This window comes from Camellia sinensis, chromosome 13 (assembly GCF_055761805.1).
Source record: "Camellia sinensis isolate YWXY chromosome 13, ASM5576180v1, whole genome shotgun sequence".
Lineage (NCBI taxonomy): Eukaryota > Viridiplantae > Streptophyta > Magnoliopsida > Ericales > Theaceae > Camellia > Camellia sinensis.
In genome coordinates, this window is record NC_138973.1 from 63,296,817 (window position 1) to 63,318,851 (window position 22,035).

The 22,035-nt window shown below is 36.9% G+C and overlaps 1 protein-coding gene across 1 annotated transcript; it reads left to right on the forward strand.

Annotated features, from left to right (window-relative positions):
- The first annotated feature begins 7,888 nt into the window (after positions 1–7,888).
- LOC114274756 (protein FAR1-RELATED SEQUENCE 5-like) lies at positions 7,889–8,506 on the forward strand. Its single transcript, XM_028216728.1, has one exon. The coding sequence runs from the start codon at positions 7,889–7,891 to the stop codon at positions 8,504–8,506; it is 618 nt and encodes a 205-aa protein (XP_028072529.1).
- Positions 8,507–22,035: the final 13,529 nt, after the last annotated feature.

The window sequence follows — 22,035 nt, forward strand, 5'->3', positions numbered from 1 at the left end:
GAATGTTCACACCGTCAACGTAAATGTTCATATCGTCAATGTGTAGGGGCCCGGCCCATGTCGATCCTCGTGGGTGTTCGGAAAAATTTGAGTCGGGCTGGGCCGGCCCACAGGCAAAAAAAATAGGCCCGGCTCGGCCTGTTGATAATATAAATATTCACATTGACAAGTTAACATTCACATTGATAAGAGTGTAAAATTGGCCTGCGGCCCGCGGGCGGCCCGAAACCAGCCCGCCGCCCGGGGCGAGCCCGAACTGGCCCGTTCACAATGTGAATATTCACATTGACATATTAACATTAACAATAACATTGACACGAGTGTAAAATTGGCCCATGACCCGTGGGCAGCCGGAAGCCCGGGCCCGGGTCGGGGCGGGCCCGGCCCGTTGGCAATATGAATATTCACATTGATATGTTAATAGTCACATTGATAGGAGCGTAAAATTAGCCCGCGGCCTGTAGCCGGCCCGAAACCCGCCCGCATCTTGTGGGGTGCCCTGGGCGGGCCCGGCCCGACCCGTTGATAATGTGAATATTCACATTGACATGTTAACATTTACATTGATAAGAGTATAAAATTAGCCCGCGCCCCGTGGTTGCTCGAAACTAGCCCACGGCCCATGGGCGGCCCAGGGTGGGCCCGGCCCGGCCTGTTGACAATGTGAATATTCACATTGACATGTTAACATTCACATTGATAAGAGTGTAAAATTGACTCGCGTCCCATGGGCGGCACGAAGCCCGTGGGCGGCGCGGGGCGAGCCCGGTCCGGCCTGTTGACAATGTGAATATTCACATTGACATATTAACATTCACATTGATAGGAGTGTAAAATTGGCCCGTGGCCCGTGGGCGGCCCGAAACCCGCCCGCTGCCCAGGACAGGCCCGGCCCGGCCCGGCTCATTGACAATGTGAATATTCACATTGACATATTAACATTAACATTGATAAGAGTGTAAAATTGGCCCGTAACCCGTGAGCAGCCTGAAGCCCGGTCCCGGGCCAGGGCGAGCCCGGTCCCGGGCCAGGGTGGGCCCGGCCCGTTGACAACGTGAATATTCACATTGACATATTAACATTTATATTGATAAGAGTGTAACATTAGCTCGTGCCCCGTGGCTGCCCGAAATACGCCCACGGCCCGTGGGCGGCCTGAGGCGGGCCCGGTCCGGCCTGTTGAGAATGTGAATATTCACATTGACATGTTAACATTCACATTGATAAGAGTGTAAAATTGACTTGCGTCCCATGGGCGGCCTGAAGCCTGTGGGCGTCCCGGGTTTGGGTCCGGGCCTACCCCAGGCCGCGGGCGAGCTTCGGGCAGCGGACAAATTTTACACTCCTATCAATGTTAATGTTAACATGTCAATGTGAATATTCACATTGTTACGGGTCCGGCCAAGTCCGCCTCGGGCTGCGATCAGGCTTCGAGCCGCCCACAGGCTGCGGGCCAATTTTACACTCCTATCAATGTGAATGTTAACATGTCAATGTGAATATTCACATTGTCAATGAGCCGGGCCCGCCCGGCCTGAGGTCAGGCTTCGGGCTGCACACGGGTCACGGGCCAATTGTACACACTTATCAATGTGAATGTTAACATGTCAAGGTGAATATTCACATTGTCAACAGGCCGGGCCGGGCCCGCCTCGGGCCACCCACGGGCCGTGGGCGGGTTTCGGGCAGCCACGGGGCGCGGGCTAATTTTACACTCCTATCAATGTGCATGTTAACATGTCAATATGAATATTTACATTGTCACGAGTCGGGCCAAGCCCGCCTCGGGCTGCAGTCGGGCTTCGGGCAGCCCACGGGCTGCGGGCCAATTTTACACTCTTATCAATGTGAATGTTAACATGTCAATGTGAATATTCACATTGTCAACAGGTCGGGCCAAGCCAGGCCGGGCCCGCTCCGGACAGCGGGCGGGCTTTTGGCCGTCCATGGGCCGCGGGCCAATTTTATACTCTTATCAATGTGAATGTTAACATGTCAATGTGAATATTCACATTGTCAACGGGCCGCCCATGGGCTGCGGGTGGGTTTCGCGCCACCACGGGACGGGGGCCAATTTTACACTCCTATTAATGTGAATGTTAACATGTTAATGTGAATATTCACATTGTCAACGGGCCGGGCCGGGTCGGCCCGCCCTGGACTGCTGTCCAGTTTTATACTCTTATCAATGCGAATGTTAACATGTCAATGTGAACATTCACATTGTCAACAGGCAAGGCCAGGCCCGAACACAGCCCGTGGACGGGTTTCGGGCTGCCATGGGGTGCGGGCTAATTTTACACTCCTATCAATGTGAATGTTAACATGTCAATGTGAATATTCACATTGTCAACGGGCCGGGCCGGGCCCGCAACGGGCCGCGGGCGGGCTTTTGGCCGCCCATGGGCCGTGGCCCAATTTTATACTCTTATCAATGTGAATGTTAACATGTCAATGTGAATATTCACGTTGTCAATGGGCCGGACTGGACCCGCTTCGGGCCGCCCATGGGCCACGGGCGAGTTTCGCGCCGTCACGGGATGAGGGCCAATTTTACACTCCTATTAATGTGAATGTTAATATGTCAATGTGAATATTCACATTGTCAACGGGCCGGGCCGGGCCGGGTCGGGCCCGCCCTGGGCTGCTGTCCAGTTTTATACTCTTATCAATGTGAATGTTAACATGTCAATGTGAACATTCACATTGTCAACAGGCCGGGCCGAGCCCGCGCCACGGGCCGTGGGTGGGTTTTGGGCAGCCACGAGGCGCGGGCTAATTTTATACTCCTATCAATGTGAATGTTAACATGTCAATGTGAATATTCACATTGTCAACGGGTCGGGCCGGGCCCACCCCGGGCCGCGGGCGGGCTTTTGGCCGCCCATGGGCCGCTGCCCAATTTTATGCTCTTATCAATGTGAATGTTAACATGTCAATATGAATATTCACATTGTCGACGGGCCGGCCATGGGTCGCGGGCGGGTTTCCCGCCGCCACGGGACGAGGATCAATTTTACACTTCTATTAATGTGAATGTTAATATGTCAATGTGAATATTCACATTGTCAACGGGCCGGGCCCGCCCCGGCTCGCAGCCGGGTTTCGGGCCACCCACGGGCCAATTTTACATTCTTACCAATGTGAATTTTAAAATATGAATGTTCACATCATTAAATTGCTAATCGTTCAAAAAATATTTATAAGGGTATCAAAATTAAATATAAGGGCATAAGTGTCCAAGAAAATAGTGTAAATCAAGAAAATGGACTTTATAGAATAAAACTATACATACATGGGACTAAATGGGTTAAAAAATTCATTCATGGACTTTTTGGGTTAAAACACTTCTAAATTGGACTTATCAATAAAAATCTCATTTATAATCTATATAGAAGAGAGTGAATTATATAAAGTAGGATAAGCATAATTTATACTTCGAGGAGCCAAATTATAAGTATTCAAAATTGATAATAAAATTTTATCAAAAGGGGATAATAAGTTCTTTTTGCATATTGATAAATAAATAAATCTCTAAAGCTGAACCTAAGTTGTTGGCTAAGCAGTAAAACTTGATGATAATATTTAAAATCTTGAGATTCAGTCACCGCAAGGGGTCACTGGAACTTTACCTGATCGTTAATTTTAAGATTCAAAATTACTGAAGATTGTATAAATTAGTCTGGCTTCCTAATTATTAAAAAAAAATATATATATATATATACTAAACACAAAACTAACTACAATAATCTCATAAAAAATAATAATAATAAAATAAAATAAAAATAAAAATAAAAAAGCAAATCTCATTTAGCAAGTAAGAAATATGATAAAATAATCCAAAAAGTTACTAGAAACGCTGTTAATGTTAAAAAAAAATGATTTGCAAATTAAAAAGAAAAAAAAGTTCTATACAAGATAAGTCATCCAATCACATTATTCTTTTTATTTTTTTGTATGATTTTTCATCAAAAGTCAAGAAATTAATTAAAATAATCAATTTTTAAATAGGGCTTCAAAATAACGTGTTAAAAATATTTTTTAAATTATGAAAATAATAATAAATATTTTAATTAAAAATAAATGAATCGTAATAAACCATATTATTTAGTATAAAAATTCTATGCAAAAATTTCATTTATATATCATTACTTTTGATATTAACGCGTTATCCTCTGTCGCCCTTTCTTGCGAAGCTTCCTATAGTGCACCAAAACGACTTCTTGCGAGGCTTCCTATAGTGCCCCAAAACAACGTCGTTTTGGGGAAAAATTCAAAATTCAAAAAAAAAAGTAGCAGAGCAGAACCTTCCCTTCATCTTTTTCTTTTTCTGACTCCTCTTTTCTCTCTCTTGGTGACGGGAAAGAAGAAAACAAATTAAAGTTGAAAAATTGGTCTTCAGACCAACTTAGACTCAGCTTCAAGAACAAGCTGCGTATGACTTTTACAATAACTATAGCGGAAAGGTGGGCTTTAGTAATAGGAAGTCGTCTACACACAAGAACAAACAAACTAACGAAATAACTTCACGGATTTTTGTATGTTACGAAGAGGGAACTCGGGTGTAATAACCCTCATCGCTGCTTACCGATAAACATTGATTACCGTCAAACTGAACTGATTATGACTGATAATTGAACTGATTAAAGTACTGAACTGACTGACTGAAAATTGGAACTGAATTGACTGAGTATGTGTGTTAATCTGCATTCTATCTGTTTGATTGTTTACTTGATCGGTTCACGTTTTACGTTTAAACTGTTAATTGAAGTCCTTATCGACGGCCGAACCGGGAATTGATTGATGTTTTATGATCCTCATAATTAATGTGATTTTATGGTAAATTTATCTAAAAACTGATTAGGTATGATTAAATTAGATCGAAATGCGTTGAATTGCAAGTGTTAGGCTTATTTACACTTTTGCCACACTTAGTGGCCACTATCTCACACACATTTGAGCCTTGTATACACTTATACACTTAGATCAAAACATTGCTCAGCCTTTCTCCTTGCCATAGTCGACCAAGAGGGGGAGAGAGTGAGAGATTGAATTGTTCATCTTGAATTGCTTGGGAACTTGAAGAATTGCTTAGTAATTAAAGTATAGATTACATATTTGAGCTCCTAGTCTTCTAATTCCAAGACTTAGGTAAGGATTTCATCTTCTCATTCTTGTGTTTGAGCTAATTCTTACATGGTCCATGTTAAATTGTAGAGCTAAGTCATGTTTTAGTTCATACATGTTGATATAGAGCATAATCCATGCATGTATGTTTGAATTGTTGGATTTTGAGTTGAGTTCATGGCAAATTGTTACATGCATGTCCATAATTTTGTAATGGTCCATGTTTTCATCTTGTTTTTGGATCAATTGGCTCCTTAGAACATCAAATTGAAGCTTCAAAGTGATTTGAATTCATGCATGTTTGCATGTTCATCCTGTTCTTGAAAAATGGTTTGAAATTGAGTTTGAATTAAACACCCTTGGGCTTTGATTTCTCAAATTGAGTTTTGAATCATGTTATTCCATGTGTTTACAAGTGTTTTTCCAGAAATTAGCCCAAGAGGATTGAAAATTATGCTTTTGAGCTTAAGTTTGAGCTTGGAGGTGCAATCTGGAATTTCCAGATTCTGCACTCCCGCTCGAGCGGGTTAAGTGGCGCTCGAGCGTGGAATCCGAGCATCCAGTATTTTCTCTGCACTGTTTTACAATCCGCTCGAGCGGAGGATTGGACGCTCGAGCGGAGGCATGTGTCTCATGATCGAGCGGGCGTCGACCGTCCGTCGAGCGGAGATTTCACCCATCCAGTACTTTTACAGTACGCTCGAGTGGAAAAGTTTTCGCTCGAGTGTGTACCTTGTTGCATGTCCGCTCGAACGGGTAAAACCGCGCTCGAGCGGGACTCTGTTTTTCTGAAACATTTGAAACTGCTTTTTGAGTACATCTTTGCATCCTCATCCCATTCTAGGCATTCTTAGGCCTAGTTTAAGGCGTCTTGTTGAGGATATAGATGTAAAACACACCGAGGCATTTAGGGATTAAGTTATTATCTTTCCCAGCTGTGTAGCTTAGTGTGTTCAATCTGTTAACTGTGTAGGGTTGGCGACTGGGGAGGCACGCTCTAGCATACTGTAGCCTAAACTCTGTGAGTAACGATTGTGTAAAGATATGTTCACAAATGATTACCTTCTGAACAACTGAACTGTACTGCTTTCTGAATTGATTTACTGTTAACTGAATGAATGTATGTCCTATATTCTGAACTGTATTGTGGCATCCTTAGCACCTACTGTTTACTGTTACTGTGACAGAATTCTCTGTCGGTTCCCTCGTTGGAACCACTACTGTTACTGACTGATGGCCATCATTACTGCTCGGTCTTTTAAGACCTACTGTTTACTGTACTGATATGTTGATGGATGTACCACATATGACTGTACTGACTGAATGACTGAAATACTGTTTAAATGAACTGTTTTCATACTGTAAGGACATTCATTCTTAACCTCTTTACGCATTATGTTATTCACTGGGCTTTAGCTCACTGCTCATATATATATGTAGGTGTACAGGCACCAGACCGCGGCTAGGAGCGTCAGGGTTACTCCAGTTTTGTCAAGCCAGCCTATGTGCCTCACTGCGAGGTTCCGAGCCTATCGTGTTAAGGCTTAGGGGTGTTTTACAATTTCCCCTTCTGTACTGTCTTACTGTTTTGTTTAGATCGAATGCTTACTGTACTGTGATGCGAAGGGTTGAGTCCCTAGTCTGAATGATTGTGCATTTTGTGCATACTGTTCTGTACTGATTATGTATATATGTATGAAAGTCTTTTTGCATACAGACTGTCACAGCTCATTGGACATTGTTTATTTACTGTTTTGGCTTCCGCCAGGCCCTGTACTCTGTTTTACTGTTCTATTGTTCTGCAGGCCTTCGGTAATCTCGGATTACTGGCCGGTTACGGTGCTAAACCCAAAGGGCCGGGTTTGGGTCGTGACATTGGGGAATTGACAAGCGAGATCCACTAGTAAAATTTCCGAGACAAGAGGCCAGATGTGGTTGTGGTGCCCGATTAAGTATCAAGTTAGATAGAAATTTAGGAAAATATGTTACAATTGATTTTGTTGAACATCATAATTATGACCTTGTGTCTCAAAAGTGCATTTATATGTTGCCATCCCAAAGAAAAATATCTACCACCCAAGCAATTGAAGTAGAATTGGCTTCAGAATATGGAATTCCTCTTAGGTCTGCTTATGAGCTATTTGGTAGGGAATCTGGTGGAAGAGCATCACTTGGCTTCACCAAATTAGACTAAAAAAATTACTTGAGATCGAAGAGACAAAAAGATTTGGAATATAGAGAAGCGGGTAGTGTGTTGCAATACTTTCGTAAGAAAATTATGGAAAATCCATCTTTTTATTATGCAGTCCAATTATATTGTGAAGAGTAGATAAGTAATATATTTTAGGCCGATGCTCAAATGATAATGGACTATGTTCAATTTGGTGATGTAGTGACCTTTGACACTACTTACAATTTAAATAATGAGCATAGACCTTTTGGAACCTTTGTTGGATTTAATCATCATCGAGAAACAGTTATATTCGGTGCAGCATTGATGTATGATGAGACTGCGAATCATTCACATGGTTGTTTCAGATTTTTTTGTAGGCAATGTCAAACAAAGCTCCAAAAACTATTTTCACAGATCAAGATGCTGCGATAGCTAAGGCCATTCTAATTATCATCGAGAAACAGTTATATCGGTGTAGCGTTGATGTATGATGAGACTGCCGAATCATTCACATGGTTGTTTCAGATTTTTTTGTAGGCAATGTCAAACAAAGCTCCAAAAATTATTTTCACAGATCAAGATGCTACGATGGCTAAGGCCATTCCAATTGTCATGCCTAATACAAACCACCGACTTTGCACATGGCATTTGATGCAAAATGCTGTGAAGCATGTAAGTTCTCTTTTTAGAGATGTAGGGGTGAAGGGTGTGTTTTCAAAATTTATACATCAAATTGATGATGAAGAAGAATTCAAAATACAACGGGACCAAATGCTTGATAGGTATGATGCACGCAACAATCATTGGTTGGAGCAAACTTTTGGTGTGAAAGAGAAATGGGAATGGCCATATATTATAAATTCTTGGGCAGCTGGAATGAGTACTACCCAACTAAGTGAATCATTCAATGCATTTTTGAAGGATTATCTCAATTGTGATCATAACTTGATAGAATTTTTCATGCATTTTGAGAGGGTGCTCTATGACAAAAGGTATAAAGAATTGGAATCCGAGTATAATTTGTCCCAAAAATTGCCAAGGGTTTCCATTCCAACTTTGATGTTAACGCAAATGGCAGATATTTACACCAAAACAATTTTTGAGGAATTCCAAAATGAGTACGTGCAGTCCATTGAAGCGTCCATTGTAGGCACTATTAATGATGGTGAGAGTACCATATTCACAATTCAAATGGACATAGATTGAAAAAAAAGATAAGAATGTGACAATGGATAGAGATGGTTCTTTAAGTTGTAGTTGCAAGAAGTTTGAAGTGAAGGGCATAGTGTGTCGACATTGTCTGAAGGTGCTTAGAGAGATATTCAATGCAAAGGACCTTCCTGCACAATACATACTGAAACGATGGACTAAAAAAGCAAGGGCTGAAAGTGTGAAAGATAGGCATGGGTACGAAACTACATCAAAGTGACCGATATAGGTCATTGATGAATATGTTTAGAGCAATAGCACGCAGAGCTGCTAAAACTGAAGAAAGTTATCATTTGTCACCTGCAAAAGGTGAAAAATTGAGTGTCATGATTGAAGACAAATTAAGTGTGCACACTTGTGGTCAAGTGGAGGTCATTGAATTGAGAAATTCCTCAGCTAACACATGCCCACAGAGTGATGAAGAAGATTGTCCAATCCAAGCCAAGGGGCTCAAGAAAAGACAAGCAACTATACAAAATTGTTGCATGTGATTAAATGATATTTTGTTATATGTTATGTGTGATTGTTATGTGTTATGTGATATGTGTTACCAATTTTGTGTTATGTGTGTTAGAAAAGTAATGAAATAAAAAAATTGGTCGTTTGTAGGGTGATGCTTTTTGTACTCCCGAAGGTCAATCTGAGCCTTCTGCCACTATGGATAATAATTCTATTCAACTAATATTTACTATTGTGTGCGACCTTGTATTAATTTTGTTGGATTAGTTATTCGTGTAATCTTGTAGGGTGATATTTATTATTTTGGTTTTTTTTTTTTTTTTTTTTTGCATGTAGGATGGTTCTTTTTGTGCTTCCCAAGGTCAATCTCAACCTCCTTTGGCCATTGGTAATCATTCAATACAAGTAATATTTAATATTGTATGCATAGACCTTAGGGAAATTGAACCTCATACGGAACCATTGTTTTACTTTCTTAATGTTGTTTTACTTTCTTGCATTGGTTGTATAAGGTGTTACTGTTTATACTCCCCAAGGTCAATCTTAACCTCCTTTGGCCATTGGTAATCATTCAATACAGGTAATATTTAATATTGTATGCATCGACCTTAGGGAAATTGAACCTCATGTGGAACCATTGTTTTACTTTATTAATGTTGTTTTACTTTCCTGCATTGGTTGTATAGGGTGTTACTGTTTATACTCCCCAAGGTCAATCTCAACCTCCTTTCATCATGGGTAGTAATTATGTTGAGGTAATGATTCATATTGTGTGTTTTTTTTTAAATGAAAATGCATTAGTAATTTTTTTTTTCATTTCAAATATTAATTGTTTTATGTTGGTTTACTTTAAGGTTATAGTCATGGTGTCTATAGTTCTCAATCTCGACTTGTATCTCAATCTCAACCTCCCTTTGCCATGGGTCGTACAAGTGTTCATCATGTTATGTATCCTACATATGATGTGAATTATAATTGCTTACATACTTTACATTCAAATGGTAGTATACATTGTATCAATATTTTAATAAATTTAGCACTATTGCAGGGAAGTAACACGCCTCAGTCAATGCCTTTAGTTTATCTCATTCAGACATCGCTTCAGGAGTTGCTTCGAGGTACTACAGTTCAACACTTTGCAGTCCAAATGTTGCAAGCCTCACATAGTCCTGCTAACAGTCATGTACATGAACATCCTTGAACGAACGATGATGTTATTATATTTTTCAGATTCGGGTGTATTTTTTTTATGTTGTTCAGATTTGGGTCATTATTGATGTTATTTTTTGCAATGGGAACAATGTTTGGAAACGATATGTTTGCGAACAATGGGAACAATGTTTGTAATGGGAACAATGTTTGATGCATGCTATTTTTTTATGATGTTATTTTTTGATTCTTATGCTATGAATGAAAAGAATATTCAAATTTTATTATGTTGGGTGTTTGCTGTATGATTGAGTTAGGGATTTATAGGTTTAAATATTAGGAGCAGAATGCATGCATATATATACTTGGTAATGGATAGATTAATGTCACTTATTTTGTGTTTTGATTTACAAGTTTAAATAGTAGGAGCAGAATGTTTTCATTACACCATGTAATGGACAAATTACACTTATTTTGTGTTTTGATTACATCTTGTAATGGACAGATTACACTTATTTTGTGTTTTGATTATACCCTATAATGGATTGATTACACAGCTCTTATACGCTGTAATGGACTGATTACACAGCTTTGCTGGGAGAGGTTCAACATAACAAAGTGAACAACATAACCATACAAATTGATAACACAGATTACACAGCTCTGCTGGACAAAATGAACAACATAACCATACAAAGTGCCACCACATAACCATATAACCATACAAAGTTAACAAGTCCAGATAACTGTACAAAAAAAAAGTTTACAAAAATAACCACATAACCATACAAAGTGCCACCACCAAGTCCAGATAACCATACAAAAATAAAGATTACAAAACTATTACATCTTTATAACTAACACGATACCAATTACAAGCAAGATGAACAACCCATAAATACGACACGAATTTTGATTTATGTCTATTTCCAACTTAAGCATCTTCGCCCTCAAAAATTGAAGTTGTTCGCTTTGAAATCGAAGTTGTTCGCTCATAAATTGAAGTTGTTCGGTGATAGTTGGCATATTTTCTATTTGCATTACTCCTTCACCTCTGCATTGTGAATTTGTAGGCAAGCACCATCCAATAAAATCACCGCAATTTTGACAACAATAAAATAATTTGTTTCTGTTTCGCTCCGTCTCGGAAATTCGAATAGTTGCTTTTTTATGACATTTAGGACAATTTCTGTTGCAATACATCAACTGATCTGAGGTACTGCCGTTAACACTTGAACTTGACATCTGCAAAATTATATACACAATCCATAGGTGAAAGGCTTATTCTATTTACAATGATAAAAATCAAACACAACATTTATACTAATTAATGCAAAGAAACTCTCAAAGAAAAGCCCCAATGGTTAAAGAATCCTTCTTTCTAGTGTTAACTCAATTATTAAAGGGAATACAATATTTGTCAGCGGATAAATTTCATTGAAGTCATATTTGTCACAGCCTCAACTCACACACCTTCTTAGGCTAAAGTCACCTTCAACTTGGATCATAACATTCCTACATACTACTATGTAAATTGGTCTATGTTACACATGACAAATTGATAAGCTTTCCATCTAACTCTTGACACATGAGGTTGTCACCACTCATCATGCTTGTATCAAATTAGAAATCTGATGATAGCTACTGAATGCCCTTGTATTAAAGAATCTAAATGTTATTAGGTTTGAGGGCTTTGCTCAACATCGTGAAAAGTTTTTCACACTTAAACTGAAAGAAATTGGCTCAGCTCTTGCTTAAGCATTCACTTATTTTGCTTAAGAACTAGGTCACCCATCCAAAGTCCAAATAGTTTTACTTGTATTGCAGTTCTATAAACGTGTTGTTTTACATGCTCATTTAAGTAAACATATGGGCATGCTTCTTCAATAAGTGTAACAATTCAGATTTTTAATTATTCTGTAGAATTTATACTTATATTATTTAATCTCAGTTCGGAAAATATATAATTTATTATATATTATTATGTGTGATTTTGTAAAATAATATAATTTTAGAGGTCAAAATATAAATAAATAATTAATTTTCTATTAGTATAAGATAAAATGTAATTTAATTAGAAATAAATTAATTTATATAATTATATTAAAATATTAGGTCAAAAGGTATTCATCTTAAATATCTATTAAGAATAAGAATGAATCTATATAATTATGAATTAAATCTGAATGAAAGTGACGTCTGAGCCACGTGGAGGCCACGTACTCGTCTCTCCTCCCTAAGAAAGAGAGGAAAGGAAGAAAAGAATAGTGAAAGTTGAAAGGGTCTTTGATAGTGGAAAGAAATAATAAAGTATTAAAGATAAAGTGAGTTATATTATACCTTGAGTCACCAAAATGTATTTTACGTATGTTTTGACTTACCAAAATCTATTTTACACAAGTTATGTTTTTAATAAAAGTTATGTTTTATAAAAGTTTCAGTTACGTGGTTTTATTTCTGAACCTTATTTGCTTAAACGGAAATCCATGGATATACTTGTTTTACTTTTAAAGAATATATGACTATGACCTTACAAATAATTATGTTTTGTAAGTATCACCACGGGAGTCCCACGCCTTGGGGGACTTAAATAACCATTAGCCTCTGTTTGACCACTTTGTGGTCCTCTGTTCGTCATGGATCTATTGACCTCTGTTCGGTGCGGACCAAAGTGTTGTGCGGAACTAAGTGCTACACTGTTGTGGGAGCCACCTCTTGAATTCGTACCTTTGTTCTATGCAGACCAAAGTGTTGTGCGGAACTAAGTGCTACACTATTGTGGGAGCCACCTCTAGAATCCGTACGAGCCACCTCTTGAATCCGTACCTCTGTTTTGGCTGTCACTTCTGTGACCTCTGTTCTGTACCGTGGTTATGGCTATTTACTTACATAATCTATGTGTTTCAGTTCTGCTATTCAAATAATTTATGCTACTCAAAGGATTTATTTATATAAATGTTTTGGCCTAATTAACTATCCATGGTTATTTCGTGTCCCTTATACTCTTGGTATAATATTTCTCACTCTGCCATGTGCTTATAGTTGTTTACCAATTTTCAGGAAACATGCAATTCTGAAATAACTTCTGGAAAGTCTTAGATGCGAGGCTGCGGAATATGACATACATATCACTTTTTTATATGTAAATATCGGCATTTTTTATCAATACTTTTTGTAATAAAAATAGAAACTCCAATGATTATTTTGGTACCCTTACTCAAATATTTCTTCCGCTTGCGTTTATTAATTTGTTTATGAATTGGCCGTAGGTAACTTCAGTTACTGGCCATCACGATACTTAACTCTTGGGTACGGGGAGCGGGTCGTGACAAGTAGTATCAGAGCAATAGTTTATAAAAAAAAAAAAAAAATCATCATTGGAGCATAGGACACGCACACATTTAAGAATTGGGATAACGGGTAATTAGTACCGAATTATTATATTTTGTTCGTCGATTTAATTATATTATAATTTTATATGATTATATATATATATAATAAACTTTTTTTTTTAGTATGCCTAATTTGTGAAGGATATTAGATATAATTTATATTTGTTCTAATAAAAGAAGAACAAGAAGAGGAGGATGTCGGGCTCAAGCACTCACCAAAATTATAATATAATTAAATACATATAATTTTCAGTTCAGTATTCAAAAAAAAAAATTTATTTCGACTTTTTAAAAGTGGGTTCAAATTATAAAGATACTAATTTTGAAATTATTTTCCATCAATGAAAAGTTCATCTCCTGTATATGATTTTGTCATTGTATTCTCATTTTATTTTATTTTTTTATTTATTTTTATCGTAAATAAAACGCGTGAAAAGTTTTTAAAGTTACCAATTATTTCTCATTTTGGCCCAAACCAATTTTTGACAACTAGACGGCAAGTTATTTTGGTAAAATTTTTTTTTGAGGTACTACTTTCTATCAGATTAATCATCTAATATATATATATATATATATATATCAGAGTGCGCGGCGGATAACTTACACCTGTGACAAATTTCGAGGTCGAAATTTTAAAAGGGGGAGGATTGTAACAACCCAGATTTTTAATTATTCTGTAGAATTTATACTAATATTATTTAATCTCAGTTCGGAAAATTTATAATTTATTATATATTATTATGCGTGATTTTGTAAAATAATGTAATTTTAGGGGTCAAAATATAAATAAATAATTAATTTTCTGTTAGTATAAAATAAAGTGTAATTTAATTAGAAACTAATTAATTTATATAATTATATTAAAATATTGGATCAAAAAATAATTATCTTAAATATTTATTAAAGATAAGAATGAATCTATATAATCATGAATTAAATCTGAATGAAAGCGGCGTCTGACCACGTGGAGGCCACGTACTCGTCTCTCCTCCCTATAAAAGGGGGAGACGTTCACTGGAGAGGTGAGGAAAGAAAAGAAGAAAAGAAAAGAAAGAAGAAAGAAAAGAGAAAGAAAGGAAAGAAAGAGAGGAAAGGAAAAAAAGAATAGTGAATGTTGAATGGGTTTTTGATAGTGGAAAGAAAGGATAAAGTATTAAAGATAAGATGAGTTATATTATATTTTGAGTCACTAAAATGTATTTTACATATATTTTGACTTACCAAAATCTGTTTTACACAAGTTATATTTTTAATAAAAGTTATATTTTATAAAAGTTTCAGTTACGTGGTTTTATTTCTGAACTTTATTTGCTTAAAAGGAAACCTATGGATATACTTGTTTTACTTTTAAATAATATTTGACTATGACCTTACAAATAATTATGTTTTGTAAGTACCACCACGGGAGTCCCACGCCTTGGGGGACTTAAATAACTATTGACCTCTGTTTGACCACTTTGTGGTCCTCTGTTCGTCATGAATCTATTGACCTCTGTTCGGTGCGGACCAAAGTGCTGTGCGGAACTAAGTGCTACACTGTTGTGGGAGTCACCTCTAGAATCCGTACAAGCCACCTCTTAAATCCGTACCTCTGTTCTGTGTGGACCAAAGTGCTGTGCGGAACTAAGTGCTACACTATTGTGGGAGCCACCTCTAGAATCCGTACGAGCCGCCTCTTGAATCCGTATCTCTGTTCTGACTGTCACTTCTGTGACCTCTGTTCTGTTCTTTCTGTACCGTGGTTATGGCTATTTACTTACATAATCTATGTATTTCAGTTCTGCTATTCAAATGATTTATGCTACTCAAAGGATTTATTTATATAAATGTTTTGGCCTAATTAACTATCCATGGTTATTCCGTGTCCCTTATACTCTTGGTATAATATTTCTCATTCTACCATGTGCTTATAGTTGTTTACCAATTTTCAGGAACACATGCAATTTTGAAATAACTTCTGGAAAGTCTTAGATGCGAGGCTGCGGAATATGACATACATAGCACTTTTTTATATGTAAATATCGGCCTTTTTGATCAATATTTTTTGTAATAAAAATAGAAACTCCAATGATTATTTTGGTACCCTTACTCAAATATTTCTTCCGCTTGCGTTTATTAATTTATTTATGAATTGGCCGTAGGTAACTTTAGTTACTGGCCATCACGATACTTAACCCTTGGGTACGGGGAGGGGGTCGTGACAATAAATTCATCTAGAATTCAAAGTAAAACGAAACTTAGTTCAACTATTTAGTGGCTAATCTGTTCATATAGTGGGTTTATTATTATTTTTATTGAGATTAGTCTAACTAACTATATAGTTCTGTTCATTGGAATTATGAATGTCTTGTGTAAGAATCTCTGATAGTTCTTTTCAACACACACCTAGAGAGATCTCTAGTCAATAACATTAGTAAGATTTAGTGTTAAAGAATTGCCTTGAACCTTTGGAGAGTTGCAACTGTATAAATAATTTCCTAGTTAATTACCAAATGCTTTGCACTAAAAAGCTCAACAAAAATACTAAGGAAACCAAACAGAGCTTGCATCTCTCACTCTGTTACTTCAAAAACTCTCATAAACATGCTTAATATAAAGACTACTCAAGGTGCTCATAGTGACCAGGCATGTGGATGCCTTAGAGAGAGTTGTGTTTAGATTTATAGATTTGTACTCATATACAGTCGTCTATTTACACTGTAGCAATCCAGCATACACCCAGATTTTCCAAAGGAAATTCTGTTCTCACATTCACAAAACAGATATCTGCAACAATCCAGCATACACACATGAAGAATAATTGAAGCCAATTAACTCATCACAAAGATTTTCCAAAGGTAATTCTATTCTCAAGTAGAAGAATATTTGAGAATTAAATTTAAGAGAACATAAAGTTGAAAACACTAAAGGGATTAAGGATCACATTCTATCACATTCACAAAACAGATGTCTGTAGGAATCTAGCATACACACATGAAGAATATTTGAAAACCAATTAACTCATCACAAAGATTTTCCAAAGGTAATTCTGTTCTCAAGTAGAAGAATATTTGAGAATTAAATTTAAGAGAACTAAAGGGATTAAGGATCACATTCTATCACATTCACAAAACAGATGTAGGGATCTATCATTTTTGTACACAAATTCAGAATGTGGCTGGTCTTTACACAAATTCACCACTTAGAGATCACATTCACAAAGCAGATGTAGGGATCATATTCTATCATTTTTGTATAGACATTCAGAATATGGCTGTTCTTTACACAAATTCACCAGGCAGGGATTACATTCACAAAGCAGATGTAGGGATCTTAATTTATAATGAAGACCAAAGGGAGAGAAATGGACCTCGTCACCCCCTCTCTTCGTCTCTCGCCGACTTTGTCTGTTAGTCTCTCGCCGCTCCAGTCGCCTCACCGCGGCCTGTCCTCGCCTTGCCTCTGTCGCCTCTCCGTTCATCCCCTTGCCTCACCTCCGTCGCCTCTTCGTTCGTCGGCTCAAACTCTCGTCCAGGTCGTCGCCTCTATCGGTCTCTCATCTAGATTCATTGGCTCTGTCGGTCTGTCTAGGGTTCAAAAAAGGAAAGGGGAAAACAAAATGAGAAACAAAGGAGAAAAAAAAAATAAAAATAAAAATACAAAACAACGTCGTTTTGTAGTGCAGCAGGGAGAGCCGCAGGAATGTGTGGCCGAGGATCCAAACTCAACTTAAATTGAACAATTTACCTCTTATCCTCATCCATCTACTTTTTCATGCCGCCCCTCCCTTTTCATTTTTTTATTGGGTTAAATTTATTTTACGATAATATTTAGGAGCTTTAATTTAAGAGCTCTAATAATAGGTCTCATATAATGATGTAATATTTTAACTTATTTTTCTTTCTTTTCTTTTTTTTCTTTTTTGTTTGACACCTCAAAAAAAAAAATTTAATTTGTAAGTTTTAACAATAATTTATAAAAATCGTGACAAAAAAGTCACTAATTATTAATTTTTAACGACATATATAAAAAATTCTTTGTAGCAACAATTTTATTAGGACTTATTTTCAATAGAACTTGATAGAAATTAAGTGTAACTATTAGAATTTATTGATAGTTTACCCTTTTATTTTTTGAAAGAGTAAAATGAAATTAATACAACAAAAGAGCTATTTTATCCTATTTTCTCCAAACCTAAAATTAGATTAATATGTTAATTAAAATAAAATAAATTAAACTAAAATACAATTAAGAATTAATCTAAAATATAAAATATAATTAAGAGTTGATTTAAAATATTATTAAATAAAAAATAAATAAATAATAATTAAGAATTGATTTGAAATATAATTAAATTAACATTAAATTAACATGTTAGAAATTATAATAAATAATTAAAAAATTACGATTAATTGTGATATAAAATATAATTAAATTAAAAAGTTAGTGATTACAATAAATAGTTAAATATTAGCATTAATTGTGATCTCAAATATAATTAAATTAAAATTAGAATAAAAATTTAAGAATTACAATAAATAATTAAATTTTTTTGATTAATTGTCATTTAATTGAATTAATACTAGACATTATAAATTATGTATATGAGATATGAGAGAGAAAAAATAACAAAAAAATATAGAGTTTGAGAGTATTGTAATCATTTTACACCTATAGTTAATAATGTTAACGATTATATTTTAATCGAAAATCACATAAAAACATATAATTATTTTTAAGAAATAATAAGATAAAATGCTATTGACTCATATTTCATGAAATTTTACCCTTTTTATTTTTACAATTTGGCCACACTATAAACAAGACACTTATGTTTATCTTACATTATATTTGACAAAACAAGACGCTTATCTTTAACTTACATTACAGACAAGATATCATTTCGCCTTTTAAATTATTACGTGTTTTTCACCTTGCCTTTCATACTTTGATTTATTTTAATTTAGTACTTAAATTTTTTATAAATTGATCAATTAGACCTTTACCATTACATTTCATCTATAATTGGATAGAATGTGCTAACGTAGCATTTAAAATTTCATTTTACCTTCCAAACTATACCTTAAAAATCAATTTACTTCCCAAATTAAAAATCAATTTGCTCCCCAAATTATACTTTAAAAATCAATTTGCCCCCACATCAGCACATTTTGTCCAATTGTGGACGAAAGGTGACGGCCAGAGTCTAATTGATCAATTTGTGAAAAATTCAAGTACTAAATTGAAATAAGTCAAAATATAGAGGTCAACTTAAAAAACACGTGATAGTTTGATAAAAAAAATGATACTTCCTCTACATTATGTTTGACAATTTACATCTTATAGTGTAATAACCCTCATCGCTGCTTACCGATAAACATTGATTACCGTCAAACTGAACTGATTATGACTGATAATTGAACTGATTAAAGTACTGAACTGACTGACTGAAAACTGGAACTGAATTGACTGAGTATGCGTGTTAATCTGTATTCTATCTGTTTGATTGTTTACTTGATCTGTTCACGTTTTACGTTTAAACTGTTAATTGAAGGCCTTATCGGCGACCGAACCGGGAATTGATTGATGTTTTATGATCCTCATAATTTATGTGATTTTATGGTAAATTTATCTGAAAACTGATTAGGTATGATTAAATTAAATTGAAATGCGTTGAATTGCAAGTGTTAGGCTTATTTACACTTTTGCCACACTTAGTGGCCACTATCTCACACACGTTTGAGCCTTGTATACACTTATACACTTAGATCAAAACATTGCTCAGCCTTTCTCCTTGCCATAGTCGACCAAGAGGGGGAGAGAGTGAGAGATTGAATTGTTCATCTTGAATTGCTTGGGAACTTGAAGAATTGCTTAGTAATTTAAGTATAGATTACATATTTGAGCTCCTAGTCTTCTAATTCCAAGACTTAGGTAAGGATTTCATCTTCTCATTCTTGTGTTTGAGCTAATTCTTGCATGGTCCATGTTAAATTGTAGAGCTAAGTCATGTTTTAGTTCATACATGTTGATATAGAGCATAATCCATGCATGCATGTTTGAATTGTTGGATTTTGAGTTGAGTTCATGGCAAATTGTTACATGCATGTCCATAATTTTGTAATGGTCCATGTTTTCATCTTGTTTTTGGATCAATTGGCTCCTTAGAGCATCAAATTGAAGCTTCAAAGTGATTTGAATTCATGCATGTTTGCATGTTCATCCTGTTCTTGAAAAATGGTTTGAAATTGAGTTTGAATTAAACACCCTTGGGCTTTGATTTCTCAAATTGAGTTTTGAATCATGTTATTCCATGTGTTTACAAGTGTTTTTCCAGAAATTAGCCCAAGAGGATTGAAAATTATGCTTTTGAGCTTGAGTTTGAGCTTGGAGGTGCAATCTGGAATTTCCAGATTCCGCACTCCCGCTCGAGCGGATTAAGTGGCGCTCGAGCGTGGAATCCGAGCATCCAGTATTTTCTCTGCACTGTTTTACAGTCCGCTCGAGCGGAGGATTGGGCGCTCGAGCAGAGGCATGTGTCTCACGATCGAGCGGGCGTCGAGCGTCCGTCGAGCGGAGATTTCACCCATCCAGTACTTTTACAGTACGCTCGAGCGGGATATTTGGCGCTCGAGCGTGTACCTTTGTTGCATGACCGCTCGAGCGGGGAAACCTGAGCTCGAGTAGGACTCTGTTTTTCTGAAAACTCCTGAAACTGTTTTCTGATCACATCTTTGCATCCTCATCCCATTCTAGGCACTCTTAGGCCTAGTTTAAGACATCTTCATGAGGGCGTAGATGTAGAACACACCGAGGCAAATTAGGGATTTAATTATTATCTTTCCCAGCTGTGTAGCTTAGTGTGTTCAATCTGTTAACTGTGTAGGGTTGGCTTTCTGAGGAGACGCTCTAGCCTTACTGTAGCCCAGAACTCTGTGAGTAACGATTGTGTAAAGATATGTTCACAAATGATTATCTTCTGAACAACTGAACTGTATTGTTTTCTGAACTGATTACTGTTAACTGAATGAATGTATGTCCTATATTCTGAACTGTATTGTGGCATCCTTAGCACCTACTGTTTACTGTTACTGTGACAGAATTCTCTGTCGGTTCCCTCGTTGGAACCACTACTGTTTACTGACTGATGACCATCACTACTGTTCGGTCTTTTAAGACCTACTATTTACTGTACTGATTTGCTGATGGATGTACCACATATGACTGTACTGACTGAATGACTGAAATACTGTTTAAATGAACTATTTTCATACTGTAAGGACATTCATTCTTAACCTCTTTACGCATTATGTTATTCACTGGGCTTTAGCTTACTGCTCATATATATATGTAGGTGTATAGGCACCAGACCGCGGCTAGGAGCGTCAGGGTTACTCCAGTTTTGTCAAGCCAGCCTATGTGCCTCATTGCGAGGTTCCGAGCCTATCGTGTTATGGCTTAGGGGTGTTTTACAATTCCCCCTTCTTTACTGTCTTACTGTTTTGTATAGACCGAATGTTTACTGCACTGTTATGTAAAGGGTTGAGTCCCTAGTCTGAATGATTGTACATTTTGTGCATACTGTTCTGTACTAATTATGTATATATGTATGAAAAGTCTTTTTGCATACAGACTATCACGGCTCATTGGACATTGTTTATTTACTGTTTTGGCTTTCGCTAGGCCCTGTACTCTGTTTTACTGTTCTACTGTTCTGCAGGCCTTCGGTAATCTCGGATTACTGACCGGTTACGGTGCTAAACCCATAGGGCCGGGTTTTGGGTCGTGACAGAGTGGTATCAGAGCGATACTTACCACGAGTTATACCGCACACACGTGTCCAAATGAGCTATAGGGTGTCCTAGAAAAGTAATTAGGGCATCTCATGAGCATGATAAGTGTGTGATATGACTGACTGAATATATGCTAATGTGTTAAACTGTTAAACAAATGACTGCTTATGTTAAAACGGTTATAACTGCTTATAGTGAAATGGATAACGTAAACACTACAAATGAAACTGAATCCTCATCCTCTGAGGCCAGAATGGCCAGACTGGAACAAATGATGGAACTGATAACTGCAAGACTGGACCAACAACTGAATCAACAGCCCCAACCTCCTCCTCCGGTAGTACCGGAACATAATGTGAATGCTAATGATGGGGACATAATTGCACTGACCCATAAGTTCAGCAAAATGAAACCGCCATCCTTTTAGGGAGGCCTTGAACCGTTAAAAGCTGAAGCTTGGGTTCTGGAGACTGAAAAATTGTTTGAAGTTTTCCCGTGCTCTGAAGCACACAAGGTACTGTTAGCCACCTTTACATTGCAAGAAAAAGCTAGAAGGTGGTGGATGCTCATCCGTGATGAAAATACCGTTCTGACTTGGGCTCAATTCAAAGGAGCCTTATTTGAAAAGTACTTCCCTCAGTGTGTAAGGGACAGAAAAGTGACTGAATTTGAACAGCTGAGACAGCTCACAATGTTCGTTGCTGAATATGAAACGAAATTCACCGAGCTTGCTAGATATGCACCGCATATGGTG

Bases quoted from the DNA above. Each gene is read 5' to 3' on its own strand.
- LOC114274756 (XM_028216728.1), top strand. From the start codon at position 7,889: ATGGCTAAGGCCATTCCAATTGTCATGCCTAATACAAACCACCGACTT.